This window comes from Amblyomma mixtum, chromosome 6, assembly GCF_055824585.1.
Source record: "Amblyomma mixtum isolate Tamu chromosome 6, ASM5582458v1, whole genome shotgun sequence".
NCBI classification, from domain to species: domain Eukaryota; kingdom Metazoa; phylum Arthropoda; class Arachnida; order Ixodida; family Ixodidae; genus Amblyomma; species Amblyomma mixtum.
Window position 1 is genome coordinate 105861255 of NC_143017.1, and position 17793 is coordinate 105879047.

A 17793-nucleotide genomic window follows, 5' to 3' on the forward strand; every position below is an offset into this window, starting at 1 on the left:
GTTTACAGAAGCAGACAGAACCAGCAATGCACCCTGTCTGCATCTCAATGTCGTCCCTGTCCTATCATTCAAGCTGGCCTACCAAAATGGTCACAAACATTTATGTTTTGGTGCTGCCCCTGAACCAAACTTTGGCAAGTGGTAAAACAATAAGCACTCCCTACTTTTACTGCGGAACAAAGGAGATCAATATCAGCTGCCACAGAAACAGCAGTCAGTCAAAGAAAAAAAAAAAGAAGCAAAGTTAGTGCAGTTCTTTTATTACCCTTTAACGGATGCAAGGCCCTGCATTTGGCACACAGGTGCAGGCCAGAATCATCCTGTGCCATTCTTCTTTGTGCACATCTTCTGCTAATGCGAAAGAAGCACTTCAATCACTGGGAATTTCTGTTTTGAGACTCGGTGCTGTGGGTCCACTCAGACTGGGTCTACTTGAACGCCAACACAGCTCCTAAAGCCAAGCTGAGGGCGATGACAAAGTAGCCGGTTGCGTAGAGTTCCTTAAGGCCAAACCCTAGGCCCAAGTCCCAGGCCTGTAAGTAAGTTCGCGGCAGTGCATGAATAACACACTTCACAGGCGGCTGCAATAACTGGTCTAGATAAGACTGCAGGTAATATTTAAAACAAACTTTTTGAGATAAAAGGATGGTTCATCATAACAGTAAAACTAATGGCGGCAAACACCTGAAGAACAGCAGGATATTTTAATTAGTAAGCACGTTAAGTCAAGTCTAATACAGTGTACACTAATTACAAACTTCTGGTTCACTTGAACTGACACTCTAGTTCCGTCAACACCAAGAGCATTTTTAAAAAGCTCCTCCACCTTGAGTTTGAACAATAAAGAGTCACCTGTAGTTAACTTCTAGCCCATCACATTTACACACCTCAGAGTAATTAGAGATTTGCCACTGGCTTACAATACGTGCACAATTTTCTTGACTCAAAACTTCCACCTCCTCCAGTGCTGCCATTCACACATGCCTAGCTCTCCCAGCACAACACGTATTAGTAATATTAATAATCACATCAGGGTCACAAATCTGCAGCTGAATGGCACTAGATGTTTTTAAGGTATGAACTTAGATGAACATCTTCCAGTTCCTGGTGCCACTAATGCTCCTGGACAGCTAAACCTTCAATAAACTGCACAGCTCCAGTTACAGGTATGATATCCCATGATAATAAGATCCTTCTCCAACATGGAAATACCCAACCGAAAACAGCTACAAAGGAACACTGCATAAGTGCATAACACTGCCATCATAGCTGAATAAAAACTTGTCCTGGTCCAGGGCTTGCACCTGGGGACTGCTATATCTCTGCAATAGTCCGTTTTTGAACTAAGCCAACTAGGACGGCTGGCAGTTGGCAGGGCGAAGCCAAACAGATTACCAACTCAAAGTGAGAATGGCACAAGACCAATGTGTTTCAGGGCAATTCTGAGAGGCAGAGTGGATTTCATACATGGGAATAATTACCACTCACATTCACTTAACTGGAGCCACACAAAAGGAAGCCACAAAGGTTTCAAAACTTCGCAGTTGGTAAAGAGAAGAATAGTTCAATTATGCAGATTTGAGACACCTTTCCCCTAAGCCAGATGGATGCTAATATATTATTCATTTTTGTTTGAAATCCATTTCACCAGGAGGAATTTCTACATATACATACAGCTAACATTGTTCCTGCTTCAAGTTGTCAGTCAATTTGGTCTTGCCCTCCCAGCTGCCAGACGCTCTGGTTAGTTTAATAAAACAAGTTGCTGACCTTGTTGGTTCATGTCCCATAAAGGTATCCCCTTTGTCAAAAGTAACTGAGCAGCAGGTTTTTGCTTATTAACTGTATAACGGAGCCTTTATGGCACCCCTCAGGACCAAAAGGTGTCAAAACTTGAGGATAAGGGCTCACCTCAATCTATACAGATTCATAGCTTAAGGGCTGCCATAAGTGCTTCGCTACGCGGCTAAGAGACAAAGCACCTGTGCCCAGCTACTTTTGACAAAAGGGGTACATATGACAATGCAAATGAAAGATGGACACACAGACAGACAACAGCACCCTTGCCGTCTGTTGAGTCAGTGCGTTCATCTTTCATTTTCACTGTTAAATTCACCATTATGAGCCTTGGTTAGCTTAGATGATAGTGACTGCCACAAGCAGGCTATGGTCCGAGGTTAAAACCTAAAATCAGGCCAAATGTGCCTTCAACTAACAACGCAGAAAAACCTGCATAGCTTATTTGGCTGCACTCAGGTGACTATCAATGGCATAAGTATTCCATACACTGAAAACTATTGTACATCAGGGAAGTCCCCTAAGCACACTGCAACAACCTATTTTGATGCAATGAGCGCCTCAGCAAATTTCACTTTCTCAAATGAACAAAAATGGCAGAAAAATTCACAAGCACAGGTGAAATTTTGCACCATTCAGCATATGGCTGGACAGCTGGACACTGGCTCACAGATAAAAACAGGCTGATTTCAACATGTTTCACTCATGATGTGCTGCACCACTGCTATAGCAAAAGGCCAGAGACTATGGAACAGGTGAGGCACAGCCCCCACCCCCGTCTCCAACTGCTCACACTCAAATCAGACTTCTGACAGATGCTTCAGTTTTAGGATGTTATTAATGTAAAGCACAGTGGGGCTGAGCTAGTTGGCTTTGTAGCCATCGTAAAGCATTTTAATTTTAGTAACCTAAACCAGTCATGGCCCAACACAAGTTGGTGATTGATTGACCACTGTTCATGAGCATGATTAGCACAACTGAAACAGACCGCGCGCAAACATTATTAATGCAGTCAATCACTCCTCGTGTGCACACTTTTATAAAGCTGCCCATTTCAATTTACATTTTATATGCATTCACAAATATACTCTTCAATTGATAAATATAAACATAAACAAAAAGTAAATAAAACTGAATAAATATTTAAATAAAAATGGAATAAATAAACACAACTAAACACACAAAATAGCCCCCCCCCCCCTTCCTTCCCCCTCCCAACTAAAAAAATGTCACGGAGTTCCTGGCAAAGTCTGCTAATGGCTGTAGTTCTTCAGTGGAAACTATACGGCAGCTACCACTGCACTGCACACAACTGGCATGACAAGTGACAGACTCTGCACTGCCTTTGCTTCTGGATGTCTGCAGGGCCCTTCGTTTTCGAGTTTTTTTTTTTTTTTTTTTTTTCGACATTCAGGAGACAAAAATCGAGTGATATTTTCTGACCTCAAATTTGGGTAGAAATCGGTTGGTTGGTTGGTTTATGGGGTTTGACGTCCCAAAGTGACTCAGGCTATGAGGGACGCCATAGTGGAGGGCTTCGGAAATTTCAACCACCTAGGGTTCTTTAACATGCACTGACATCACACAGTACACGGGCCTCTGGAATTTCGCCTCCATCAAAATTCGAGCGCCGAAGCTGGGATCGAACCCGTGTCTTTAGGGTCAGCAGCTGAGCATGATAACCACTTAGTCACCGTGGCAGGTTATTCAGCAAAAGGTTCCATAATTCAGATTTTATCGGGTCATATTTTATAGCAGAAGGAAATTTGCTATGAGTGCTTGGTTTTGTCCAGGACGTAAAATGCTCTATTTTCTTGTACATTGTATTGTAAACAATATGAAAATAACAGGTTCCAGTGCAAACCTTCTATAAAATTGAATATTATTTTTTTTTCTCATTTATTATCATTTCGCTGCACATATTATTATCTACTGCACAGCACTCCTGCGTCCATGAAACACCTATCTTCCCTTGTTTACACAATGCGAGAACATGCTCTCAACATAAATTCATCATTTTAAACGCAGAAGAGCCTAGGAACAGGACGCCATTAGCGTCGGTAGCGTTTGATAGAGTGGCGCCAATGAGACGTCCCACTGGCCTCAAATTAAGCACCGTCATAAATAAAAAGCTTTACAAAAAAGTTTAAAATGACCCCCTGACTAAAAACACCCCTCTGGATGTTTTTACAAGATGTCCGCTACTTTTCCTGCGGTGTCTTCAGCTTTGTCCACAGGAAAAATAAGTTCCCTAGAAGGCTTACTTTCGGGTAGAAATTTGCTCGGGGTGCAAGAATTGGATGTAATCAGGTTTTACCCGAAAATGAAGGGCCCTAGATATAAACTGTGGGCGGGAGCACTCGTAAAACCTAGGATGAGGCTTGTGCCAGAGCTCCATTGAATTAATGCAGGAAGTTGGGCGAGTTGGTAATACATGTTGAACTTAGAAAAGCGCAATAAAAAGACAGGGACAAGAAGAAGAAGAAGCACGCAGGACAAACGCTTGACATCAACTAGTTCTTTACTTTGGAAAAAACACATATATACAGATACATAGAGGGCGGAAACAAATTATTAACCAAACAATGAATCGGCTTTACCACAAGTGTGTTTAGCGTGAACAGGCATCAAGGTAAGCAATTTCCTTGCGTGATAAGGTCAGAGAAGGAGTGCTGATACAATTTTCAGCTTTCTTTACAATACGATAGGCCTCTATAATTTCTCTGTGAAGCCTCTCTTTTCCTTTACCGTCATGTTGTGCAAGCTGTAGCAACGGATGGGCACCTAGCAGAACACTGCAAGTCATGTAAAAAATGCAAAGCAAATGAGCCGCAGTTCAATGCCACACGCACGTGCGGTAAAAAAAAAGAGAGGCTTCACAGAGAAATTATAGAGGCTTATCGCATTGTAAAGAAAGATGAAAATTGTATCAGCACTCCTTCCCTGACCTTATCACGCAAGGAAATTGCTTACCTTGATACCTGTTCACGCTAAACACACTTGAGATAAAGCCGATTCATTGTTTGGTTAATAATTTGTTTCCGCCCTCTATGTATCTGTATATATGTGTTTTTTTCCCGAGTAAAGAACTAGTTGATGTCAAGCATTTGTCCTGCGTGCTTCTTCTTCTTCTTGTCCCTGTCTTTTTATTGCGCTTTTCTAAGTTCAACTCCATTGAATGTTCCAACAGTGTACAAACATGGAACATCTGTCTACACGTGGTCCCTTCCACCTCTACACCCACTCGGCAATCTGCCAAAGGCAGCGTCTACACACCATGTGGCGCATGCCGTTGAAGGTGTGGTAGCAGAGAGCAAAGGCCAGGCCCAGCTTGACCGGGAAGGTGAGTATGGGCGAGATGTGCATGGCCCGCAGGGCCTCCACGTAGTGCGGGAAGTGGTGCGAGCACACCAGGGGCATCACACCCATCCCGTACACAACTGGGCGTTGGTTTTGCGACAAGGAAAAAAAAACACTGCAGTTAAGACTCTGGCACCAATAGTATACACTAGTTGAGTGTAAGTTACCTGGATGGCACAACCCGTCATACCTGCATGCATATAATCCATTTAATTATTAGTGCCATCTATAGTATTATATCACAATCATTACTTGTGATACTGCTGCGGGCTACTAAACCAGCTGACAGGCACAATTAACAAAGCACAACTGAACAGGTACAGCTGGTACGGTACAAGACAGCTCTCGCAGAATGCAGGATCAGTGCACCCCCAAAATGTTCAGTTCTTAAAAGGATGCACAACAGCAGCACATGCAATTTAAACAACACAGTTGTTTTCGGACACAAACTGCAAAGCATTTGTGCATGGATCCCCAAGGCTAGGTCACGTCGCCACCTCTTTCCAAATGGTTATCACTAAGCCCTATCTGGCCTTGATGTCATAAAGGTGGCCATTTGGTCTAGTTGGTGCGACTCCTGCACAGAATTCCTGCATGAATTTGAATTCAGTGGTTGCGAAAAAAACGTCCCATTTTAAAATCAAATTCTATCAGCAATAAATGCACCTTTCGGCCCCTGACAAACACCAGTACAGCCACGATGAGCCATAGAATCAGTTTTTACTAAGAACAAAAATCAGATGGAGTTGCCAACTAGAGTGTACCTTTAGGAAAGGTACTTTGGGTGGACACATCCATGATAAACACGGATAAAAGTCTGTGCAGCATTTCGCTCTCAGTCTACATCTGTTTTCAATGCCCCTAAACAAGGTGACAAGACACATGGATTAATTACTGCCTTTGGTTGTTTTACTATGTACCAGGTAAATGTTCATTTTGGCACTTGCTACATGTGTAAGCCATTCGGTGTCATAAGCTGCCAGCTGCAGCCATGCAGAAGATTCGTTTTCAAGCTGAAAGTCTCCATCGTGACTACCATCAATTACCCGATATTCAGATGGTCACAAAAGGCAAGCACTATGCCTTGTAGTGACCACTGTGGTTGAGATGGACACAGCTGCTAGTGTGGATGTCAGAGCTGTCCCCGATGCTATATCACACTGTGCCCCGCTTTAGGAAATTTGTAAATGTGCTATATCATGTAAACCCACGCATCAGCACACCACTCATCTTTCAGGTGAGTTCAGGCTGGGACAATACTGAATGGCTATGGTGGTGAACATAGGTGCACGTAAGGGTTGTGCACACTTGATTTTGCATTCCAATTGCAAACAGCATATAGAATGCCGAAACTTAACAGCGAGTTTCTAGCCCACCTGCTGAAGTTTCCTTGCAATGCTTAAGCACTGGTTCAAGGCACCTTTTAGACCATCGCTGCTTCGAGCAGTTCATCAATATTTGATTCAGACAGGGCATTTTATCTGCCTTTCAGTGCCAGCAGAATCTGAGCACTAAGTCAAGTTAATATACAACAAAACTCCACTACACCATTTCTCATATAAGAGCCCTTCCAAATGGTCCGCGAACTTAAGCCCGACATTGCTTCTGCTAATGACTCAAGGAGAAGCAGAAGATCTTCCTCCTTTTCATCAGATAAGGTTAGAGGTTGGCCTTGCGTGTTTATCTGCTTCATGATTCCAAGCGCGTGAGCCCAAAGTGCAGCATGCATGCTGTGGCGAATACTCACACGCTGCCATGCCACAGCCAGTCGCCCTGTGGGTCAGTGAAAGCATTGATGTCATCTGTGGCCTGTAAAAAGAAAACTAAATAAAGTTGGAGAACTGGCCAGAGGAACTCACTAGATTGCACGGGCTCTGCTAATTTCAACAAAGTTAAAAAATGCAAAAATGGGGTAGCTTCCAAAAAACCTGCCAGCAAGCTTTCCCAGGCCCATTTAAAACCCACAGTGCAAGTGATTCACAATATTTAAGTTTCATGTAATACCATAGAACAACTTACGCATCAGCCTGTCATTTCCAATAAGTGCGCATGCACTAAACCAACAGGGATGCAACCAAATAAAATTCTCAGCTATTTTGCTCACAGTTCAGAGATCAGGAATCTGTGTTTAATACAGGTGCAAGGCCAATTGTGTGCACACTCGAACAGAAGAAAGGCTGTGAAAACGTAACAGGGGCTTCAGTAACATTAGAGAACGAAGGTAACTAAAGCATCACTAAAAGTTTGCATTGAAAATGAAAGGAAGCCAGAAAAAAAGCGAAAGAATATTAATGTGAACACTCCTGGCTTCTTGCCCTGCCCATGAACAAAGGGATGGAGAACGCCTTGAATTGGTTTAGAACTTGAATATCACAGGCTGGCTGTGCTTTCCCTGTGCATTGCTTTCTTACTACAGGGACACTTGGGAGAGATATTTCATCACGTGCAATGCACCCCTTACTTGAGTTTTAAAGAAAACAAAATGAATCTCCCCTACAGTGACGCCAGTGTGTGTGGTGACTACATCGATCATTGCAGCAAGTGTGCCAATTCATTCTTTTCTCTCCAATAGCGTACCACGCACAGTAGACTACTTTTTAAAATGTGAGCGCTGACTGTTCAGTGCAGAGGCACCGAGGTGAAGAGAGCAGAAATCGGGTGAAGGAATGAGCATGCAAACCACCATGTTGCTGGAGTGAGCATCACCTTCTTTGTTGTTCTGCTTCATGCAAAGCCTACCCTATGAAGCAACTTTTATGGCCAAGTTCTGAAAGCATTTGTTTCGTGTTCTAAATGCTACATGTGGCTCTGGATTGGCGCACACCATTACGTTCCAAGCATGAAACAGCCTCCTTTGCATTTGTGGGTAGCATCTTCAGTGTATTTTAACTAAATGAATACACAGACATCGAGGGTCCTTCACATTTATTTCCCATAAGAAATGACTGCAACTGGTTTCTTGAACACGCTAGGCTGTTTATCGCATATGTGTGTTCTATCAGGGGTCCCCCGCCCTATATGCAGCAGACGAAAACAAATGGTCATAGTTCTTGACACTCCGATATGACAGCCAAAAATGGGCAGTGATTGATTTACACCACTCAGAACAGCCTAGCAGATGACGTTCACTCCAGCAGCAGGAATTGTCGGTATGCCCTTGCCCTCGCATGCTTTTACCTCTCCTTCTCCCGGAACAGGAGTGCTAGGCTGTCTACGCTCGCGCAATAGTTAAAAAATTGGAGGGGAATACTTAAGCTCCGCCTCAAGGGTATGACGTGATAGTGCTAATGGGTTAATGACCATATATGCAGAATTTGTCATTCTTGACTTTACATTCATAAGTCCCCGAGAGTCCTCAAAACACTCCTGATGCAGTGGTCCAGTGAAGCGCCACTGCTCTGCGATGGCAGGTGCTGCCACCGATGGGGCTTGTGCGAGCTTCCTCTCGTGACCAATCAGTTGAACTGCCACCTGCCATGGTAGTCAGTTTGCACACAATCTGGTGGGCAGGCTGTGATGATGCCACAAGTTCATGTGGCCTATGTGGCCCACCTAGGTTGCTTTTTCGGGGATTTTTCGTTAACAATGCCGCCAACGCTGCCGCCAGACTTTTTGCGGGGATTTTTCATCCACAACGCCGCCAACGTCGCCGCCGGATTTTTTGCAGAATGGGAGCTTTAAAACGCTATTGCGTTAAAGAGGCCAGCTGTATGTCTCAAGGTTGCACAGGACATGGGCTGTTCCTTAGTGCCCACTAGCACCATTATAATGAGACGCTGCTGCAATAAAAATGGCAGGAAGAAAACACAGATGCTTACGCATAGATGCTCAAGTGAGGAGACAGTGGCCTGTTGAGAGACTTGTTCTTGCTGAAGAAATGCTCAGTTGCTGCTGCCTGCTTGGGGCTCATGCCAGACATGGGGGCAAGGCTAGCAACAAAACAGAGGGGAAAAATTAGAGACAAGACAACTTACTCCACTATGACAATAGGCTGGCCAGTAGCAAATTGGTGCACGAAGGAAAAAGTTATTGGACCACTGCTGGCCCCCAATATAGGGAATGCAACATTCCTGCAATGCACGCCTCTCACAGTTTAATTAGATGACTGCTCTCTCAAAACTCGTGAGGCAACTGAAAGAATAATGACAGCGAGACTTAAAAAAGCGACTTACAGGTCCCTTGCATGGGCTTCAATATGGCGGGCTATGTTTAACCGCTACAAATCCTGCCACAAGTCACCCGATTTCATAACACGGGCAGAGTACGCACCTTATGCTTTAGAAGCCGATGCACGTTGTTAGTGGCTAGAGCCTTACTAGAGTCTTAAAACTAGTGTCTGAGTCCATATTTCACAGCAGAAGGGGAAGTTACCATGCTGTAGGAAATGCCGTCGCCGGTCTCAGGAGCGATAGAGCACTTCCTCTGTTGGCAAGTCTGAAAAGCAAGAACACAAGAGTGCATTAAGGATGCTGTTATAGTCCGGTGTAGTCTATTACACAACTGTTCCTTATTCTTAGTTTCTGCCATGCTTGGGACTGTTTTCAGACGACCAACAACAGCCCAACTGAATGCAGCTGTTTCAGCTAAGTTGCTCCGATTGTTGCACAGAAAAGCTGCAACTGTGCATTATAAAGGTTAGCACAATGAAAAAATAATACCCCAAAGGCCCTAAATAAACGCATGACCTTGCCGCGTAACTACAAAAGAAACAGAAAGTTCGCTGCCACTCGCAAATACGATCGAAGTTAAGATGCACGTATTAAAAACTTCGCTGTATGCATGAAGACATTCGTCAAAGTGCCATGTTTTCACAGCCCAGCGAGGGAATAGCGTGCCAGAGACATCCAGACCGGGTGCGAGTTGCTTTCACATTTGATGCTTCACCTCAACAACGGGCGCGACTGGCTGGTTACTAAATGACAAACTCGAAAGCAAAGTCCTCACCTAACGCTAGAGTCTCACTCACCTTATAGCGTATGCCATGATGAATCTACAAGGACCTCAACAAACGTAAGGTCGAATATATCCTTCCGTTTCTCAAACTAAAAGAAACCGAAGGGCCGAGGACACCGAGAACCCAAGGAATCCAATGCTGGATTGGATCGGATCTGTCTGGAGTCGACGCACACATGGCAGCCAGACTCACCTTGCGGATTAAGGTATGTCACCACCTTTGAAAAAGCGGTTTTTTTGGAAAAATGACATTTTTTCTTTTTTATATTTTGGGAATCCCAAAACATTCAAAAATGTTTTGCAGCAAGAATAATGTTCGTATCTTATTTTGTTAAAAAGTTATAGCCAACTTTCGAACAGGTGGTCAACAGTTCTGAAACCGAAACTAATGTGGTTTGGTAACAGAAAATGATAACTGCGCAATAATCAGCGGCGTATATTGAAAATTTTTTGTTTTGTTTTAGTCTGATATGTAAAAGATTACTCAAAGGCAATTTTTAAGGCTTATTTTGTTTTTTAAACATTGCTTTAAATTTCCGCAAGGGGGATGCATGAGGCTGCAAGCATGGCTGCAAGCGTCTGAGCTGTTTGCTTCGCGCTATCGCTTTGAATGCTACCGAATTCGTCCTTCAGTGATGGCAACAGAAGTACAGCAGATATTTTGAGGGAAGCAGGCAACGAATCTGGCCGCCACACTCTCCTACCATGTTGCACCAGTGACCATTACCATGTGATGAAGGCCCAACGTCAATCAACGGGTGAGGCAAAACATCTCCGCAAAAAAAGGACGGGCAGCAACAAATGCCAAAAGAGAGCTCACATCAGCTAAGGAGGGCCCTAGCTATGAACCTGAAGGATTTTAACTTCCTAGGGCATGATTATCTTCTTTCTACAAGGATGGAAAAACTTTAATCTTGTTTTTCTCAAAACTTTATTTCTTGCACTTTCGTGTTGCGCAAACAGTCATAACTTCAAAATAGATAAATATTTTTCAATGAAACTTTGCACGCTCTTTCCTTTGTTATTAGCCTGTGCAATGAACTAGGATAAATTAAATCGAATGGTGAGTTTTGATATAATCATGTTTTATGTCAAGGAACGCAGGCAAAAATGACACATTTTTTTGTTTTCTTTGCCTTTTTTGCTATAACTTTTTTCCCAATTATCAGATGGCAAAGATCCTAGTTGGTTGCACAGTATGGTTAGTTGGCTAAGTCTGCGCCAAAAAGTTTAAAATTCCTGCTCTCCATTCGCTAGTTATGAATGTTTGCATAACAACCAAGTTTGGGCATTTTTTTGTGAATTATTAATACCAGCATGGCTTTTTTCACTATTTCTTCGTTTTGAATATCATATAAAACGGTGCTTTATAACGTAAATGTGAAATAAAAATTTAATACTCAAAATTAAAAAAATTTTTGAAAAAGGTGGTGACATACCTTAAAACATAATGATAGTGCCTAGAATATACTGGTATATTCTAGACACTATAAGATAATAATGGGAGGCTAGAAAGGTTTAAGTAGCAGCAGTCGCAGTGGTAGTGCGCCCGTCCTGTGTGTCTCCTTGTGTCTGTACTGCTGTAATCAACGTTATTGCGTTGGCTGTAATGTAGTCAGGTGTAGTCATGGAGCAGGGAAATAAAAGTAGTAGCTTGCGTAGTAGTACGGTTCTATGCGAGTTTCTCTTTTGATGCGAAAGCACTACTTGTCCTGAAAAAAAAAAAATGTTTGAAGTCTCTCTGACACCTGTAGAAATAAAATAAATATTGCCGCGACTAGGTCACTAGGTTTCGAACCTTCGCGCTGTGCATTGCCCGTCGTCCGCATTCATCTACTTTCATCTATGCGCAATGGGAAAGTAAACGCACATAACCGGCTTTTTTTTTTTATTTATTGCCTGACTTCGGCAAGAACCACACCGGCTCCCTGGGTCAGTGAACACCTCAACCGCGCTTTGGCTATGTGGCTGTCATAGAGTTGTGGCTGTAGCAGCTGTAGTTAGAGCTATGTGCGCTGCTTGCGTTTGCGTTGTCAATGTTTTGGTTGAAACGCGGTAGTTCATTGGCATTGGCATAGACAACGCGCTTTGAGCACTGTGGCGGTAGTGACAGAGATATGTGCGCTGCATTAACAAATTTTCGTCCGTGAGGCGCGAGCAGAAAATTTCTATTGAGTCATTTGATCCCACCAGATGCCACCAGGGCAGAAAGCGTTTAAAGCCGCTTCTGCTTTTATGTCCGAAGTAGTTCAGTCTGGAAAATAGCGATTCTGGAAATTGAAACTGCTGTGTTTTCGAAACTTTCATTCATTTTTTTTTTTGCGCTAGAAGGATGTAGTATAGCGGATCAGTGCGAAATTTTTCTACGTTTATTACGCGTTCCCTGCTGCACAGTGAAAACGTACGCGTCCATTCATAACTCTACTGACATTTTTGACATTTTTCACCTATTGCTGGAGGCCGAGTGGGTTCACCTGCTAATAAAAATCCGATTTATGCAAAATTCATCTGACTTTACCCCAAATGATTTGTGTAGAATGAAAATGCTGCATGCATCTTCTATAACTTGCGACTGATTTACTATAGCATTTGTTTTTCGGTCACTGTAGCCACAATTTTGTTTTATTTTGTCTGTACATTTCTACCAAAATGTATGCAAAGACTGCTTGGTATGCACATGGTTTGTAGATAGATTTGGATTCTAGTTTTCTGTGAACATAACCACTTCGCTTTGAGCTTTGCATCAATGACATAACCCTCCTCCCCCACCCACTGTGTGAAGGTTAGAGGGAACTGAGAGGCATACACCCAATAAGAGAAAAATATTTGCTGTTTGGCGGCAAGGAACCTAGATTAACACAATATTTAAATTATTAAGCCGCCTTGACAGGTCACAAAATAAATGTACTTATCCCCTGTATGTTGTGCCTCCTAACACGTACAAGCTACCAACTTTATTCACATGAACCATGTTTCTAATTTTTGGTGTGCACCAATTCTCAACCCAGTAACCTCTGCAGGAGCACTTGCCTACACAAATGCTATTGTGTCAGGGACAGCATGCTGTCTGGAAATTAGCGCACCTTTGGTGTGCTGCTTGAGCTTTGCTCACAGCACCTGCCTTTCAGCTGCACTTCCCATTTCCTACGCACACTTAATTGTCATTAGTTCTTGTGTTTGGAGTACTCTGCAGAAAGGAGGTGAGAGAAATTCAGAAGAAAATACATTTCTAGGGAGGCAATAACAATGTACTGTCTGTGCTCTTAGAGCATGCCTCATTCATTCTGTGCGGAGTAAGACTTTTCAGAAAGAAAGTGAATAAATGGGATGAAGGAAATTGAAGGCAGCCCTGAAAAGGCTGAACAGAACCACAGTTCCCCGATACTGGGGCACCTGTGTGAGAGGGAAGTGGGGCATTGTCAGGGTTCTAGTAACAGTTTGCGGACTCGCTAAAAGTGCTTCAAATACTGTACGCGTTTTCGCAGGTGACCAATGGCAACCGTGGAATGGATGGTGGATGTGCTGGCACCCTGTCATTTTTGCTCCTCACCAGGCGACTACCATGAGGGCAGGTGCCAGTGCAGCCGCTCTTCAATGGGTCGTCTGTTAAAGGTGGCTAGGGTGCGTCTACTGAGTGAATGTGCCTTTGACATATTTTCTGCGTGCGGGGGACCAGGGCTCTGTCCTCTCCTTGAAGTGACCAGCCATGTGAACAAGCTGCTCCATGACTATCCCTTGGAACTCGTGGCAGCTGGCTGTGGTGATGTTTTGGAACTGCGCACAGTGTTGTCAAGGCAGCGCCGGCAAGCAGATGACAGAGGTGGCCTTGCAAGCCTCCCTGGCGCACTGGCGTTTGCTCTCCTCCGTTGGCACCAATGTGTCCAGGAGTTTCGCTTCGAGTACGAAGGTGGCCAGTGCCTGCACCATGAGCTCGTGGCCGCAGTCACTTCAAGTCCTGGTCTTACTGCTCTGCATCTGAGGATGTTGGGTTGCACAAAAGATGCCAACATGGTACCTCAGTTGCCGCCACATATCAGCCGTCTGCACTTGTCCTGCATGAGAGTTGGCATAGAAGCTGAGCTGTTTGGGCCACCATCTTCTATTGGCCGTCTCACTGAGCTTACCTTGGACATGTTAAACATTACGGATGAAAACTTTTCAGCAGTCATCATGCAAAAGCTGCAGGGTAGCTCTTTGAAGAAGTTATCTCTGAGGAACAGTAGGTTAGGCTTAGGGAGCATTCAAATTTTGGCCAAAATTGTTGCAAAGCCAGAGTGTATCCTGTCTTCTCTCGTTCTCTGGAACTGTGGGCTTTCTTGTTCCGCGATGCAGACCTTCTGGAAAGCCCTAATGGTCAACTTAAGCATCACTCACCTAGACTTGTGTTGCAACAGTCAGATCCTCGATGAAGGCATCGCAGAATTGTGCAGTGCACTGCGCCTCAGCAATCAAACCGTTCGGAGGCTGCTTATAGCAGCTGTGGGTATTGGGTCCGCTAAAACCTGTCAAGCCATTGGCGAAATGCTTGTGGCCTGCAGAAACCTAAAATACCTGGACCTCTCTGAAAATGCAATCGACGACAAAGGAATGGCATCTATAGCTGTGGGCATTGGCCAGAGCACTTCACTGGAGACAGTACTCCTGCTAAATGCCAAGGGCTTTGGTGCCGCAGGTGTTGGTGCCCTGGCTGACTGCATGCTGAAGAACACGAATCCCCCCAAAATCAAGCTGGGTTGCCTCAGGGTAGACAGGCAAGAGGCTGCAAAACTGAGGACCACACTTTCCGGGAATCCAGTGGCCTGGAAGCATATGGAGGTGTTTTGGGATACCCAGAGCATCGCGGACTTTGCAGGCGTGGTCAAGCAATGTGGACTACTCGAGGAGGTCAACATTCCATCTGTGAGGAGAATGCTAATTCTAGACGGATGCGCAGGCTGCGATCTGAGAGTTCAGACCGCCATCGAGCACCTTATAGAGACACTTGTACTAACAGACAGTATCAGGTCTCTTGCAGTGACGGACACTGCCCTCGTTGGAAACGCAGAAGTCTTGTCCAAATATTTGGCTAGAACGAAGAAACTGCGGAAACTTAAATTCATTTATGGATCCATGAGCGGCTGGAATGTTCCGGTCTTTATGAAAGCACTGTCTTCAAATGAGAGCCTTGTTGAGCTGGACTTTGGAGACTGTCGAATCACGAGTTGTCCGGAGCTGGCTGCGGCTTTATGCCAGAATCAGACGCTCGAGTCGTTCGTTTGCTACGACTTTGAAGCCAAAGAGCCAGGCTTCTCTCAGATGGCAGCATCGCTGTCACTGTTCCGCTTGGAGATCGGCATGCGTCGAATTCCATACGATAGCTTCCACTTTTACGAACGCCTTAGGACAAACTGGCGTTTTGCATTAGATGCGGCTACTTTTGTGCTGGATGATGCACCTGGCGGCGTTGACGCAACTGGTAGTCGGCGACGTGCAGCAGCATTTGAGAAAGTTTATTGTAGCACAGAGCTGCGATCTCAGATTGCTTCCAGGGTTTCGCTGAATGAAGCCGAGATCCAAAGGCGAATCGTGGCAGCCGAGCATTGCCGCAGAAGAGCCTTCTTCAGGTTAACCCAGGTTGTGAGCAGAGATCTGGTTTGCATGCCAGCGCCGGACTCGAAACCACAACTGGACCAGCTGAGTGAGCCTTTGCTTTCTTGGATCTGCGCGCATTTGAGTGTCACAGATGTCCATGCTGTTTGACTGATCAAAGTAGCTGTTCTGCAAGTGCAATCAGATTGTCATCAGATTTGTGCATTATTTGATGACTACTGAGTAGAACGCACTGTTCATGTGCAGCTCTTGTCAGATATTACAGCGCACAGGGTTCTCTTTCTATACCTTGCTGCAGGTAGCTACAGGGGTTTAGTGAGGCGAGGGGGGCTTCAGCCCCCCTCAAAATAGGACTGACAGTATGGCGCTTAGTGAAGCCTGCAGCCAGCTTAGGGACGTAAGAAATGAAGTTGGAAAGAAAAGTCATTATGCTGCATGGGTAGAGCCTCAAATCCATCAAACTTTAATCGGGCGTCCTAAACTTCTTTGCATCTTTGCTGCAAACATTCCTTTACAAAGTGAGGTGAGTTCATTTTGTGAGCAGTGCTGGTTCAACCTAGCCACCGCACATAGGTGTAAGTAATTTGTGGACGCACATTCCGTGCTGCATTTGATCTGAACGAATGCTGGCGAACCTGACTGCATCTCTTCATTTGAGACGGTGCATGCAGGGACCTGCGTCTATCTGCGACGGTCTGGAAGATGCAAGCACTGCACCTTACTGTTCCACAGTTTGTGGCATTGTTGATGGAAGAAACGTTGATCTCCTTCCCCCTTTTCATCAGACAGGATCAGCAAAAATGGCGAACGAGGAGGAATAGGGCATAAAGGGGTAGGGAGGGGGATCTGCGGTAGAAATTGAGTTGTCATTGCAGCAAAACTGCTCCGATATCCGAGATGAAATTCACTGATTGGTCGAGAGAGGTCACGTGACTGTGGCGTCATCAGATCTGCCCTGATCGGCTACCCTGATTGGTTGAGAGAAGTTACCTGAAATCGTGATGTCATTGTAACCTACTTATCATAGCAGTTAAATGACTGGCAGAGAGAGGTCATGTGACACTGCGACGTCATTACAACCTGCCCACTTGGCTGTGAGCAACCTAGTTACCAGACAGAAATGTAGATTAGATAATCAAAATCAGAAAAAAAAAATTGGGGGGGACATTTAAGCTCTGCCTTAAGGGTAATTCCCATATAAGCAGAAGGTCATCCCCTACTTTACATTCATCCTGGCCACGGCGGCTGAATTTCGATGAAGGCGAAATTCTAGAGGCCCGTGTGCTGTGCGATGTCAGTGCACATTAAAGAACCCCAGGTGGTCGAAATTTCCGAACCCTTCACTACGGCGTCTCTCATAGCCTCAGTCGCTTTGGGATGTTAAACCCCAATAAACCAAACCAATCTACTTTACATTCATTGATCCCTGAGAGTCCTTGTACCCCTCCTGGCTTAGTGGTGCAGCGGTTAAGCTATGCGCCACTGCCCTGCGATGACAAGTGCTCCCAGCGGTGGGCCTTATGTAGCCCAGGTTGCTCTTCCCGAGCGACCAATCATTAATTGCCACCTACCACGGTGGGCAGGTTGTGATGATGCAAGGTCACATGACCTAGGTGGCCCATCTGCCTCCTAAGTTGCGCTCTCGGGACCACTTGCCAGAGCCATGCTCGTGATTTTTCGCTCACAATGCTGATGCCGACAACGCAGACACCGGATTTTCTGGTGAAGGGCCTGCCCTGTGTTGCCACCTGCCCCCATCCTGTGTCTGCTGCAGTGTTATTCACTATGGGGCCTTTAACACTATCGCATTAAAATGTTACATTCACACGGCACCATCACAGCGTAGTGGATATCTGCTACTGCAGCTATCAATCCGAATATGGCTGTTGGTAAACCATCAATTGCAAAGAAACTGACACAAACACACACAGAAGCTGTGACAAATGCAAAATCTAATGCTATCACATTCAACTCTTAAGGTGAGTTAAGCGTCCCCATAGTTTATTTTTTTCCCCTTCCCATTTCACGCCCTTGGCACTGAATGTGGAAAGCTTTACTGAAACAGCAGCGCATGACAGCCAGCTGAGGAGCACT

The 17793-nt window shown here is 44.8% G+C and overlaps 2 protein-coding genes across 2 annotated transcripts; one reads left to right on the plus strand and one right to left on the minus strand.

Annotated features, from left to right (window-relative positions):
• Nucleotides 1–244: 244 nt before the first annotated feature.
• LOC149339912 (uncharacterized) lies at nucleotides 245–10270 on the minus strand. Its single transcript, XM_089548602.1, has 6 exons — nucleotides 10124–10270; nucleotides 9529–9591; nucleotides 8976–9086; nucleotides 6905–6966; nucleotides 5074–5237; nucleotides 245–533 (listed from the first exon to the last, which is right to left on the minus strand). Exons 1-6 carry the CDS (start codon nucleotides 10138–10140, stop codon nucleotides 429–431), a joined length of 522 nt encoding a protein of 173 aa, XP_089404728.1. The 5' UTR covers nucleotides 10141–10270; the 3' UTR covers nucleotides 245–428.
• A 403-nt stretch (nucleotides 10271–10673) lies between these two features.
• On the plus strand, nucleotides 10674–17529 carry LOC149339913 (uncharacterized). Its single transcript, XM_089548603.1, has 2 exons — nucleotides 10674–10868; nucleotides 13596–17529. Exon 2 carries the CDS (start codon nucleotides 13603–13605, stop codon nucleotides 15847–15849), a length of 2247 nt encoding a protein of 748 aa, XP_089404729.1. The 5' UTR covers nucleotides 10674–10868; nucleotides 13596–13602; the 3' UTR covers nucleotides 15850–17529.
• Nucleotides 17530–17793: the final 264 nt, after the last annotated feature.

Excerpts from the sequence above, each read along its gene's own strand:
- LOC149339912 (XM_089548602.1), bottom strand. Across the intron at positions 9,087-9,528 it reads ACGGCATTTCCTACAGCATG|CCTTGCCCCCATGTCTGGCA; the intron begins GTAACTTCCCCT and ends TTTTGTTGCTAG. Across the intron at positions 6,967-8,975 it reads CCTCACTTGAGCATCTATGC|GCCACAGATGACATCAATGC; the intron begins GTAAGCATCTGT and ends TTCTTTTTACAG.
- LOC149339913 (XM_089548603.1), top strand. The coding sequence starts at position 13,603 with ATGGCAACCGTGGAATGGATGGTGGATGTGCTGGCACCCTGTCATTTT.